Source organism: Sitophilus oryzae, unplaced genomic scaffold, assembly GCF_002938485.1.
Source record: "Sitophilus oryzae breed Bouriz unplaced genomic scaffold, Soryzae_2.0 scaffold_1745_pilon_pilon, whole genome shotgun sequence".
NCBI lineage: Eukaryota > Metazoa > Arthropoda > Insecta > Coleoptera > Curculionidae > Sitophilus > Sitophilus oryzae.
The window spans coordinates 2,901,630-2,916,863 of NW_022146441.1; the positions used below are offsets into that span (position 1 = coordinate 2,901,630).

General features: G+C 31.3%; 1 protein-coding gene across 1 annotated transcript in view; it reads right to left on the bottom strand.

Moving 5' to 3' along the window:
- LOC115881978 overlaps nucleotides 1-15,234 on the bottom strand; it is a 116,222-nt gene that overhangs the window by 12,148 nt on the left and 88,840 nt on the right. Inside the window, exon 3 of the mRNA XM_030899745.1 lies at nucleotides 1,981-2,240. Within this exon, the coding sequence (XP_030755605.1) occupies nucleotides 1,981-2,240 (260 nt within the window). The remainder of the gene's footprint in view (nucleotides 1-1,980; nucleotides 2,241-15,234) is intronic.

Below are 15,234 nucleotides of genomic sequence, written 5' to 3' on the forward strand. Positions count from 1 at the left end.
ATACTTGCCAGACGCGAATAAATAAGATTTTAAAATGAGCACTGACAAAAAGTCTTATGAGTATCTATAAGCGCGAGAAAGAGTAGTTTATTGAGACCCGTCGGCAGCCGATGCGACTGACGTAACAGTATTTTTGAATATGTACTTCAGAATTTTCACTTATAATATCACAAGAGCTTAAATTATTTTCGGAAATTTTTTGAGGGCACGAATATTTTGAAAATTATCCTGAGTCGAAGACGAGGGGATAATTCTTTCCTAAATATTCGTGCCCAAAGAAAATTACCAGGAATAATTTAAGCTTGCGTGGGTATTCGGCAAGAAAATTTCGCACCTAAATTTGCGAAAAAAAATATTAATCCAACATGACATTTTAAAATAATTTCAATTTGTTAATAATATTAACAAATATTAGTATTTAATTAGTTACATCAAATGCTAAAAAACTCAAATGGGTAATATTTCAATATATAGACATTGTAGTTCATTCACATTATGATTGTAGATCTTATGTCTACCTTTTCAACTGTCAAAAAATTTCCACTAAAGTTTCGTGGCGCCTCGAAAAAATTTCCGGAAATTTTTTCAGTTGCCATGGTAACTAGTCAACATTAAGGCATGTTATTGGTTGAAAAGTAGAGGTGTGAAATTTTCATAAAAACATTTTTTTTTCGGTTTCATTTCAATTATTTGCAGGCTTTTAATTCAGAGGTTATTTTGTTGGAATTAAGTTACCATGTACAAATATGTATTTATAAATTAAATATTGACGTGCATAGTGTAAATAGTTTAGAATAATTACTGCAAATAAATATTTTAGTAACTACTAATTTCGCTACTAACTACTAAACCACAATGGATAAAAAACATTTAAGTTGTGTAGTTTGTAAAAAAGTTACTAGTGACAAAGTTATTGTTTTTGATGAAGGCAGACTATAAAAATGCAAAGAATTTTTAAAAGTGCGCCAACAACATAGTTTAAAATTTAAAGAAGTGGTTTTACCAGAAAACGTAGTTCCGACAAAAGGGTACCATGTACAGTGCTAAAAATTAAGTATTCGGGAATTTTATTAAAGTACCTACCATTGTTAATCTTTCTAAATAGATTCAAAAGTAAGTAACAGTGCTTTACTTTTATGCTTAGGCGTTAAAATGACTTTTTTATATTGTCAATCAGGTCGCAAAAATTAATAATAATATAATATGTCACAAAAGTATAATAATAATTATACTTTTGTGACGTTTGAAAAAAATATATTTTATATTATGCTAATTTTTAAATAATTATTCGTCTTTTTATTCTTTCAGATGCAAAATATTTAAATTAAAAAGTCTTCTTATTGAAAGGATTTCAATCATACATTTTTATTAAAAATGTTTCTTTTTATTTATTCAATATTAGTTAGTTTTTTTTAAGTTTTTACGACTCCAAAATGCTGTTACGTCAGCCGCATCGGCTGCCGACCGGGTCTCAATAAACTACCTTTCTCGCGCTTATAAGACTTTCTTATCGCGCTCATTTAAAATCTTTATTCGCGTCTGGTAAGTATTAAATCCCATTGAATTCGTCTGGCAATTAACACATATTTTTTAATATCATCTAATAAACACGCTGTAACAGTATGTTTTCCAGGTATAATAATTAAACATAGTTGGAATGGTCTGGTTACACTTTAAACCCGGAAAAAAATCTGGCATACTTATTTCTAGGTTAAATAGATGCTAAAATTTAAGAATAAACAAATTTCAAGTTGCCTAAAGAATGTTTTTTGGATTTATTTTTTTGCAAATGTTATGGGTTGCGCAGTAGCGAAATACCCCCAACCCCCCAGCCAGACTTAGGATTCTGGGTTCACCAGTTAATAAACTATGCATTTTTAGTTATTCTAGCTTGCCTAAAATATGTTCTCTAAATATGTCGTCAGCTCTTAGGCTAACAGTGTCGGTTTTTAACTAGAAGATATATCCATCAGAAATTACCTTAATCATATTTTTTAGAAGACTGTATCTCTGAAACACATTGTGGATGGTTTTGCTTTCGGTGTATCTGGCCATCAGTCCTACCAAAGCCTTCTTGGCGATGTCGTAGGACTCGTCCATGCGCACTCGTACCGCCCTTAGTCTTTCGTTAGTTTCGATCACGTCCTCCTTGGTGGCACCGCTGGCACTACCCTCGTCCTTGACGTCTTGCACTATTCTGCGCACGCTCTGTGTGAATTTGCCTACTAGATTTGTGGAACCTGGAAAATAAAATAAAAATGACGAATTTGATAATAGCACACACACAAATTGGTCAAAAATCAAGACTAAATTTTTTAATCACGATCCTGCTCAAACCACTCAACGTAAGAAGCTCGATTTTGGCATACAGGTTGATTCTAGGGTAGAGGTTCGATAAGAAGGGATTTTTCAAAATTCCAGTTCCAAGTGGGTGAAATCACCCCTCAAATATTACAATAATTTTTATTTAAAAAACGGTCAAGTTTCCGAAAAAAAACGCTTAAACACGTATATTTTATTTTGGTTTTACATGTTATAAGATTTTTTAAAAATGTATAGAGGGTGTTTCGAAAAATCTGGTCATTGATTAATCATGATCCTGCTTAAAGCGCTTGACATAAAACGCTGATTTTTGGAAAACGGACTGACTTTAGTGGTGTAGAGGTTCGATAAGAAGGGATTTTTCGAAACTCTAAGGGGGTGAAACTATCCCTCAAATATTAAAATGTTTTTCTGAAAAACTCTTAAACACGTATATTTTATATTGTTGTTTTACATATTTTAAAATTTTTTAAAAATTTATTTAGGGTGTTTCATAAAATATGTCCATTGAGTAATCACGATTCTGCTTAAACTGCTTGACGTTTAAAGTTGATTTTTGGCAAACGAATTGACTGTGGGGTGTAGAGGTTCGATAAGGAGGGGTTTCTCGAATCTCAAATTCCAAGAGGGTGAAAACTCCCCTCAAATATTACAATATTTTTTATTTAAAAAACGGTTAGTCTTTCGGGAAAACGCTTGGACACGCATAATTTATTTTGTTTTTTTTACATATTTTAAAATTTTTTAAAAAATCATACAGGGTATTCCAAAAAGTTGGGTAATTGATTAACCACGATTCTGCTCCAGTTTGTATGTTAATGGAAATTCTTGCTTTGCTTTATCATCACCATTACAAAGTATTAATTCGACGCGAACGAAGTCGCGTGTACAGGGTGGGTCAAATTCGACGCTTTTAAATGGAAACACCCTTTTCTATAGGAGATAGACGAAAACTAATATCGGTGTCTGGAGCTCAATTTTTATCAAAAACACGATGGTGAAACCCGCACATCAATATCTGTTACCGTTTCGGAGTTAGGGGGTGTTTTTCAAAAATGTGCATTTTTAACAAATCGCTGTAACTTTTTTACTATGGCAAATTTTGTATTTCTATGAAAACATTCCCAAAGCACCTTTTTACGTCGAATTTAATGGTTTAAGTATAATTTTTTTAAAATTAATAATTTAAGAGTTATCAACAGGAAAATTGATTTTTTATTTGGGACACCCTCTATATTTTTAATTAACTGAAAAGAATTTAAAATTACCTTTCCAAAAATATCGCACACTTGATATTTTGTTATAATCCCCTTCGAAATACAGAATTTTTAAAAGTTCGCCACTTTTAACTAGTAGGCTTTGGACCCCTTATTGATGATATGCCCTTAATGGAACTCAAAAACATATTTTTCCAGCAAGACGACGCGACGCACCGCCTCTGAACGCTGAAGTTAGCAAATTTTTGCGGCCAATTTCAAGAATAATGAATAATTAAATAGTTAACCAAGATCCCAGCCGTTGGCCGTCGAGGCCGCCTGACTTAATGCCCATGGATCTAATCCTATGGATATATTTGCGGAAGAATAAAGGTTCCTTATTCTTCCGAATAATCTAGACAAGAATTAGAAATACTTAGCAGTTATGAGAGGGTATCTTTCACCCCCACTGAGTTAATGAATTTCGCGGGAAATGTTCAAAAACTGCCCCATCTGTCCATAATCCTAAGACCGTCAATATGTCGAACACCTGTAGCAAAATCTCATGTCTTGGTTTGCTATTTATTTTTATTGTTATTAGATATAGTTTAAATGTGTTGATGTAGGTTAAATATATTTTAAATTGTTATAAAATTCTCTCATAGCAAATATTATTTTCGTTTTAATTGATGCTCACAGCTAGAATTTTTTTGCATTACAGCCGGTGCCGTTTAAAGCCTATACTTATTTAAAGCGGGCGAATTTTTATATACTCTATATCTCGAAGAGGAATCGAGCAAAATATCAAGTGTGTTATATTTTTGGAAAGGTAATTTTAAATGCTTTTCAATAAATTAAAAATATACAGGGTGTCCCATATAAAAAATCAAATTTTCTGTTGATAATTCTTAAATTATTAATTTAAAAAAAATTATACTTAAACCATTAAATTCTACGTAAAAAGGTGCTTTGGAAATGTTTTCATAAAAATACAAAATTTTCATAGCAAAAAAGTTACAGCGATTTGTTAAAAATGCATATTTTTGAAAAACACCCCGTAACTCCGAAACGGTAACAGATATCGATATGCGGTTTTCACCATCATGTTTTTGACAAAAATTGAGCTCCAGACACCGATATTAGTTTTCGTCTATCTCCTATAGAAAAGGGTGTTTCCATCTAAAAGCGTCGAATTTGACCCATCCTGTACACACTAGTTTTATATAAAAGACCAGTTCGAGTACAATTAAACTGTTTCTTTTTCCCAGACAGACAGAAAGCTTGACGACGAAAAGCACAACTGTACCGAAAAGAAAATATATAGGGAAAATAAAGAAAATTAGGTCGCTCGACTAAAACTTTTCGCGCCGACTGAGAAGTCTTTGTAACAGAAAGTTGAAAGTGTTCATTGTGAGGCGAGCGGCAACGCCGCGGGAGGGAGGCTTTTATCTGTGGTTCTATTCGGACGCTAAATCATACTCGTCCACCTGGACAAACGGTCGGCCGTCTGGAAAACTTTACGCCGCCTGCCAAACCATCCAGCCGGTACAGGAATAGAATTGCAATTCATTCGGTCGAAATTGGCGAGATGATTTTCCCGAAAAATGGAAAATTTAGGAAAAAAATTACAATTTGGCAAAGTGGCTGTGCCGGTCAAGCTTAATCACGGGACTAAAAGTTTATTTTTTTAAATAACTTCGTATTTGAAGGCCTATTTTCCTGGGCCCGAATTCTGTAACGTAGAAAACGCTAAGCGCTTTTAGACGCTCAGCGTATATGACGTTAATTTTTGCTGAGCGCGCACTTAACTAACGATTTGGGTATTCTCGTCTGACGCGCTTAGCGTCTTTACTGATTGCGCTAAGCTGGCACTTTGAAAAACAGTTGCCTTAAAGGGATCGTTTTGCTTGTCGAACTGTCAGTGAAAATTGAAAAAATTGTGATTTCGTGCGTTATCTTGCTCTTTAGTGAAAACTACTACTTGTTCTATAAATTCCTAAATAAGTAATCGACAAATTACAAGTTGGTAGGTATAAATATTGTTCAAAACATCGAAAATGCTGAGAAGCGTCTTCAACATTTCCCTCGTATAATAAGAATAATGACATATCCATAGAAAAATAGGTTGACATAACTCAACAATAGGTTATAAAATTCACGTAACATTGATATTTTTCATTGTTTTAGTCACATTTGACTATTAGATACCTGGAAAATTACGATGCTGTCAATATGTGCTCAACGCGTATCCAGAAAACGATTCGCACAGCAACGAGAATACCAAAATCGACTGCTTGACGTTCCGCTTATCGCATACTTTCGCTCACCGCTCTGAAAGCGTAACGTTTTTATGTCAAAGTTACAGAATTCGGGCCCTCTGGACTATTAAGAATGAAGTTTAGTGGATTTTTTCTAATTGTCATAAAAACTCGCAAAAAAATAAAAAATAAAATCGGAAGTATCAGTTGTTTCGTCGTAATTTCGGAAATGACAAAGATATTTTCAGGAAATGAGATGGTATTTTGTGATTTTGAGATGGTATTTTGTGATTTTGGCTCACCCTGTACAAGAAAATAACTTGAAATAAGGGTATATAAAAATACCCTTCGTTATCCAGAGTGTAATAAACTCGTGAGATGATTTAACTAGAGTGTAAAGAAATAATACAGGGTTGTTCACCACATACGACACGGAGTATTGTAGCTAAACGATTAGATTTTTACAAATTGTAAGTTTTGTGTTCGTTGAAGGACTATTAGAGCTACAATTTAAAAATATGTTTACAAGATACAGAGTGTCCCAAATAAATAAAAAATATCAAAGTTATATTTTTTTAAATGGAACACCCTGTATATTATTACATTTTTAGTTTCTACGATTAAAATAAAGGTAAATTTGATTAAGGTTTACCGCACTTTAATCTTACCGTTTTTGAAATATTTTCAATTTTGTGAAATTCCAGTCAAAACTTTAAGGCTTCATTTCTCAAAGGGTATCAAAGTTTTTAATACTAAATATTTACTGAAGTTTATTTATTGATCAGTTATTGTGTTGCAATAATAAAAATTATACTACCTTATACAGAGTGTCTAAAATTACATTTTAAATAATTACTAGATTTAAACGGCAATAACTTGTTTAATTTAAACGGAACACCCTGTATATTTTATGAGAATCAGATGCACAATTTAATTGTCTATCAAACTGTATTATACCATATTTTACCTATCTCTTCAAATTTCCGTAGAAAATGCATTTTCTTGTAATTAAAAACTCATTTATCAATATACCCATGGAATACTGACATTTTAGATTATTTTTAAAAATGTGGCAACTTTTTAAAGAGTACAGATACCAATATTGTCGATCTACTTTGTTTATTTCATTAAAAAAATATAAAAAGCTGTTTAAATATTTGTTAAAGAATGATTAATATGATTCCAGTATTCGAACTACATTAATTGACTGTTGCGTTGATTTATAATAATTGCTCAAATAGTAAAAAAACTGAATTTTGTATGTGTATTAGGCAATGTGGTAAAAAGTAACACCTTAAAAATGATATTTCATTTTTTGACAAAAGCTTATATTTATAACAACAGAGACATTCATTTTCATAACTTATTATTATATTGATTTTTGATTCAAATCCACATCTATTGAGAATAATTTATTAACGAACATAATTAAGTATGTAGTTAATTAGTATTTGGGCGGAAATAATGGTGGTATATTTAATTATAGTGGTATACTCTTTTATAAAGATTTAAATAGTTCTCTTCTTGCATACAAATGGCCTAGTAATATTATCATTTTGCTACAAACCAACCAAACCAAACCAAACGATAATATTACTAGCCTGTACATTTTGTACATTTGTCGCTTTAAAAACAATCTAAAATGTCAATATTCCATGGGTATATTGATAAATGAGGTCTAAATTATAAGAAAATGCATTTTCTACGAAAACTTGAAGGGATAGGTAAAAAATGGTTTAATACAATTTGATAGACAATTAAATTGTGCATCGGATTCTCCTAAAATATACAGGGTGTTCCATTTAAATTAAACAAGATATAGCCGTTTAAAGCTAGAAATTATTTAAAATAAATTTTTAGACACTCTGTATGAGGTAGTATTATTTTTATTATTGCAACACAATAACTGATCAATAAATAGACTTCAGTAAATATTTAGTATTAAAAACTTCGACACCCTTGGAGAAATGAAGCCTTAATTTTTTACTGCAATTTCACAAAATTGAAAATATTTCAAAAACGGTAAGGCTTAAGTGTAATAAACATTAATCAAATTTACCTTTATTTTAATCGTAGAAACTAAAAATGTAATAATATACAGGGTGTTCCATTTAAAAAAATGCAACTTTGATATTTTTTATTTATTTGGGACACTCTGTATCTTGTAAAAATATTTTTAAATTGTAGCTCTAATAGTCCTTCAACGAACCCAAAACGTACAATTTGTAAAAATCTAATCATTTAGCCACAATATTCCGTATCGTATGTGGTGAACAACCCTGTATATGTAAACAGTGATTTCCTACGCTGAATGAAAGTAAATATTAATTTTAAGATGAGTTTAAAATATAAACTTCAAATTTCGAAGGAATTAATTGTTTACGTTTGATAAATAAATCAATCATTGGGAAAATTTTAGATAATTTTCGAAACATATGACTTTATTCCAAAATTAAAGATGATATACTTCCGAATTTTGCTTTTCCAAAAAAAATTGTGGAAAAAAACAGATAGAAAACGTTAGAAAACATTTTACAATATTGTTATTTTACATATTAAATTATAATATAAGTATAACAGAAATAACATATAACTACAAAGTTTGGTCTTTAAACTATTCTAATACTATTCTTATAAAACTTTCAAGATAGTTTCTTTTGCTTTATTTGCAAAATTAAAACCTGCAATACTTGATAATCAAACTTCACAGCTCAAAAATAAAAATAAAGTATACAACTTATTATTATTACTATGTTCCATTAGCAATATAATTTTCTTTATTTTTTTTCTATATGAATAAAAAGATATATCGTTAATTTTTGCTGCATTCTGAACTCTGCACAGAGTTCAAAGGACACAAAAAATTTGTCTTAATCATTTTGCTGGACCAAAAATGGTCTTTGTCATCAGATCTCTGGGAATCCATGGTGATTCATTTTGTGCATTAATATTTTTAAATTATTTTTGTTTTTGGGATTAATAATAAAGCCATACATTATACTGAGATCATAATTATTTAAACAATATGAGATTAACTAGCAAAAGATGTATCATACGTTTAATCATTAAGTAAAAATTACAAAAAAGACCATCGATTAGAAGTCTACTGTTAAAGTTGTTGCAATATCTCAACAAGTTGTTAAATATATATTCTATTCAAGTCGAATAAGTAAATGCTGTATAATAAAAAAAAAACGGCGTCAGCGACGGCTATGAAATGAAGATCGATGTCATTTTATATGTAAAAGTATACGGGGAATGTCATCGATGTTCATTTCCAAGCCAACTGGACACCGTTTTTTCCGATCATACGGTAATTTTTCTATACCAGTGTGAATGGAAATAATGTAAAGGCAGGTTCACACTTATACACTCTGACTGATTCAGTGTTCAGCCACAGATTAACTTACATCTTGCTGGACCTTTAATAGGGCTATGGCGTTGCCAGACTTCGTTTTTTTCTGGAATGCGTTGTTGCCTTTTGTAAATTAAAAAAAACTGCGGAATAACAATCGACAATAATTTTTTCGAAGTCAGACGCTAACACTAAAGTAACTAAAGACGCTAACTGTCAGTTGGCTTAGTTTTTTATATTGATTAAATATATTTTTAAAATGGTATAGTTTAAAATTCGACAAAATAATATTTGCGTGTCTGAAAACGGGGGGTTCTATCCTTTTTTAATCTATACTAATATATAAAATCCGTAAGTAAAAAGTGACTCACTGATTAATCACGATCCTGCTCAAACCACTCAACGTAAGAAGCTCAATCTTGGCATACAGGTTAATTCTAGGGTGTACAGGTTCGATAAGAAGGGATTTTTCGAAATTCCAGTTCCAAGAGGGTGAAACCACCCCTCAAATATTAAATATTTTTTATTTAAAAAAAGTCAAGTTTTCGAAAAAACGCTTAAGCACGTATATTTTATATTGTTGTTTTACATATTTTAAGATTTTTTAAAAATTTATACAGGGTGTTTCATAAAATTTGACCAATGAATAATCACGATTCTGTTAACAATGCTTGACGTTTAAAGCTGATTTTTGGCAAACGGATTGACTGTGGGGTGTAGAGGTTCGATAAAGAGGGGCTTCTCGAATCTCAAATTCCAAGAGGATGAAAACGCCCCTCAAATATCACAATATTTGTTATTTAAAATACGGTTAGTCTTTCAGGAAATCGCTTGGACACGCATAATTGATTTTGTCTTTTTATATATTTTAAAAAATTTTAAAAAATCATACAGGGTGTTCCAAAAAGTTGGGTAATTGATTAACCACGATTCTGCTTAAACTGCTTGACGTAAAAAGTTTATTTTTGGCAAACGGATTTTTCGAAAGTCAAATTCCAACGAGATGAAACTACCCCTCAAATATTACCAAGTTATATATTAATATCGCCATATTGTTTTTTCTCATGCTGACATAAATGTGAGAAAATTTTATCAAGTTTGTATGTTAATAGAAATTCTTGCTTTGTTTTATCATCACCATTACAATAAAATGGTACACGCCAGTTTTTCTATAAATGAATACTGGGGAATAACATTTTGACGTCTCCGTCGTTTTTTTTTAATCATACCTTGCAATACAAAAAAAGTCATATTTTTTCGGATAAAATCCAAAATCCGACAACGCCGCGGTGACTCCCCACCGTCCCCAAAATAACAAAAACCTATCGCGACCGTCACCGATGGTCTCCTGTCTCCTGCAGGTTCACGGCTGCCTGCGGTCGTTCTGGAAGTACTGCGACAGACGGTACCGCGGAAAGAGACGGACGTGCAGATATATCGTATCCGTTCACCGTGCGCGCGCGGCGTTGTCAGATTCACGCGGTTTTCCGGCGAAGAAAGTAGTGAAAACATCGTCGAGTGTGTAATTTTGATTGTGATCTTTGAAAGGTGAGTAAATAGCACACAGACAGATACACGTAGCTGGTCAATATTGATAAGCGGAATTTGTGGTGAAGGTCAAGTGGTCAAGCCTTGAATATGTCTTTGCTTATAAATATTTAAATAACATAAACAATGTCGTTATTTATAATGTATTTTTATGCGCGGGTTTATTAAATTAACAAAAATAAGAAATAGAATGGTTTATTTTTAATTTTAAATATAAAAAAAAATTTAAATATGTTTTTTACTTGGTAATATTGACTAGTTTAAAAATACATTTCTACGAGAATTTGAAGAGATAGGTAAAAAACGGTATAATACAATTTGATAGACAATTAAATTGTGCATATGATATTTGTAAAACATACAGGGTGTTCCATTTAAATTAAAAAAGTTATTACCGTTTAAAGCTACTATTTATTTAATGTAAATTTTCAGACACTCTGTATAAGGTAGTATTATTTTTATTATTGCAACAGATAATGTGATCAATTAATAAACCGATCAGTAAATATTTAGCATTAAAAACTTTCATACCCTTGGCGAAATGAAGCCTTAAAATTTCACAAAGTTGAATATATTTCAAAAACGGCAAAGTTTAAGTGTGATAAACCTTAATCAAATTTACCTTTATTTCAATCGTAGAATCTAAAAATAAAATAATATACAGGGTGTTCCATTTAAAAAAAATACAACTATAATATTTTTATTTATTTGGGACACTCTGTATCTTGTAAAAATATTTTTAAATTGTAGTTCTAATAGTCCTTCAACGAAGCTAAAACTTGTCATTTGTAAAAATTTTATAATTTAGCTACAATACTCCGTGTCGTATATGTGGTGAACAACCCTGTATAATTTTATATATTTTTATTTTTTTCTTGAAATATGTACGGACATTTAGAATCGTCTGTTCTATAAGGAGCAAAGACTTTTATGAAGAATGTATTTTTCACAAAATTTTAATAATATTTATAAAAGTTTTTTCTCATGTAAAAATGACATGCTCTATGAATATACTGACACACATTTTTATTAATAACTATAATATAAAATGGCAACGCAAATTGTTTATTGGCAATAGTAATTAACATGAAAGACAACTTTTTGTGTACCTACAAATCGCACTACTTTAACATCTTTATAAAGTACTGTAATACAAACAAGCCTGCAAGTTCAATGACTGATGCGTCAGACTTTAATTTTGCCAATTAACAACAGAATTCTCTTTCAAATTAGGACATCATTTACTTATTTCATTATCTGAGTATCTGAATATCTTTTATTAGATAGAGAATAACCTAGATAAAAATAAAACAAAATCGCTTAGTTACAGCATTTATTATCTATTATTTATCAAATTTTAACTACAAAGCAGCCTCCCATTTGTTCTCATTATTCCACCACGTTGAGCATGCTCATTGGAATATAGGCAAATGCATTATTTTAAAATTCCTCAACACCGAACAGCTAACTTTCAAAAATCTTTCAGTTTCATAGCGAATTTTTCTTGGCGGAAGATAATCAAAGGCAAAAATTACATTTTTCGCAAATTTTGATGTATAAAGGCGCGTCCATGCTACTCGAACAGAACGTTCGCGAAGATATATAATTCACACTATATACTCGTAGCAGCAGGTCGTAAACGATGGCACAGCCCATCGCATCGGTCCCGAGGACTGAGGTGCGGGGAAGAATGCGACAACCAGTTTGCTCTATAGATCTAGGATGCGTTTAGGTAGTCGCTGTTTTTTCGAGTGCCCGGATTTCGAGTGCAAACATTTTATTAAATAAATTAACCGGTAAACAGTTTAAGAACTTTTGTCGTTGAAGAATCAATATTTAGCAGGCGGTCTTTTGGTAGATTATTCGTTATAGTGTATTTTTAAGACCTGTATTTATTTTCAGCCGATTCTACCAGGTGTTTCTCAAAAGGGGCTCACTTTTTTACTTTTTTAATTTTTCAGATAATACAACGAAATTTGGTTTGTTAGTATATGACATAAATCGGGATTGATTGACGTATTTAATTACCTTCGGTCGCTTCCTGTTTCACCGGAAATGACTACAACTTTGTATTTTTAGATTGTATCCTAAGTACTTTTTTACTTTATTTGATAGAAAATGACATTCTGAATAGAATGACATACCATACGTCAATTTTAGACAATTCCTATTAAATAAAAATAGCATTTTAAATTTCAATCTAGAGTGCCAAGACTGAGTTAAAACTATTAATTTGTAATCAAAGAACTTTGGAAACATATATTTGATCGTGTAATTTTTTTTCGTATCCTTTCATGGCCGCTTAAAAGATGCCCAAATCGTATTTTTAATGATAATTCAAATTTTTCAAATGGTACGAGGCTGACTCAGCATATTTGGAAAAAGCATTTTTTACTAATGATTTGGTACCACATACTTGGTATTTGGAGTAAAATTGTCGTTACGTTTTTTTATGGCCATATAATAATAAATGCTCTTCTTTTCTCTCTCCGATTATGGGATGCGGTTTGGACCAGGTTTTAGACGCATCTATTGTGATTAAGATGCTATGTGGCTTTCGAAAATATATTTAGCGAATTCTCGTATACAGGGTGTTTTATAATAGTGTACAAATTTACAATTTTTGAAAAATCGAAATTTTAACTATGTACGACTAATCTGTATTGAAATTAGAAAAAAACAGTTTGGTGTTTTTTTTTAATTTTTTGTTTTAAGGAAAATACGATTTTTTTTTCGAAAAATATGCCTTTATAGTCATACATTTGGTCCTAAATGGTACAAAAGGCATTGTACATTTTGCATAGGCCCACAATATATTGATATAGCGTGTATCTTAAACTAACTGTACAGAAATTTGGACCGATGTATACAGGCTGTACAAAAAATATATTTAATATTAAATAAACTTAAATTTTATTATAATTTATCTACTTATTTTATAAATAAAAATATTATTCTGATGTTGAATTTTTTTTTAACTTGTGTTAGTTATCTGCTTTTAGATACACTCTATATCAATAATTTGGCATATGCAGAATGTACAAAGCTTTTTGTACCATTTAGAACCATCGTATATCGTATGACTAAAAATGCATATTTTCTGAAAAAACGTCGAATTTTCCTTGAAACAAAAAAAAAATAAAAACCGATCAAATTGTTTTTTTTTCTAATTACATTATTTACATTACAGATTAGTCGTACTTGGTAAACATTTCGATTTTTTAAAAATTGTAAATTCGCGGTAAAAAAGATTCTTAACCAAATTTTCACACTCTTATAAAACACCCTGTATACGAGAATTCGCTAAATATATTTTCGAAAACCACATAGTATCTTAATCGCAATAGATGCATCTAAAACCTGATCCAAACCGCACCCCAAATTTTTTTTTTAGTTCAAGAGATATTCAACTTTAAATTTACCCTAAAATTTTGCTTGTCCCGATAATTATGTCCGGCAGTTTATTTGACGAAATTATCTTATTAATTACGCACGCCAGAAAGAAATCTAACAACTATCCTGTTTCTTGCACTTATTTTTAATGGGTAAGCCGTAAGGGGAATCCCCTGATGTCGATCCCGCACGGTAAATCCCGCAACTTTGATCCCGCGGAATCACAGAGGGATCCCGCATTTGCGGGATCCAGCATTTGCGGGATCCAGCATTTGCGGGATTGCATTCCCTAATCATAATATACCGGGTGTTTCCCAAGAGTGGTTCACCCCTATAACTTTTTTATTTTTTCTGATAAAAAAACGAGATTTGGTATGTTAGAATATGACATAAATTAGGATTGATTGACGTATTCAATTGTTTTTAGTCACTTCCTGTTTCACCCGAAATTACTACAACTTTAGATTTTTAAATGACACCCTCTGTATTATTTTACTTTATTCGAGGGGTAAACCGCAGAGGGAAAAGTGTACACCGTAATTCCTTTTACTCAAATAATTCCTCAGAATTCCTCGTAATTCCTTCGGAATTCCTTGGAATTCCTGGTCTTCAAGGTCAAGGTCAATCATTCAAGGTCTTCCTTGGAATTCCTTGGTAACGAACTCGGTAACTCTTTCAGTCTGAACCAGCGTTGCCACCTCGGTTTCGCAGTTCCGCTATGAATTTTCTGGTGATTTTTATAAATGTCTAATGTCTCTATAAGTACTAGATCTAACAATAAAAAGTACTATTACGAGATTTACGTTTTTTTAGTTAAATTTTAGTACCAATAGGGGATCATGAGGTAAAAATACTGGAAATATGTCGGCACTTACTTATTAAAATTAATTTTTCTCGGGATTTTTTGAAAATGAGAGGTACCTAGTTATACTCGTATCTATAGGAAAGGAAATTAATAAAACTTCAGTTGCACGTCATAATACGATCACCAGTAAATTCCATAAGATTACGCATGGTATCATTGATGAAGTGCACCTAAAGTTGTATTAATTTTCCTATAGTATATACCTAGGTATTATTCCGAGGAAATGAAAAAATCAACTTTACACTTTCTGGAGTACTGAATAAAAAAATCTTATGAGGATTTCTTTAAAATGGCGAA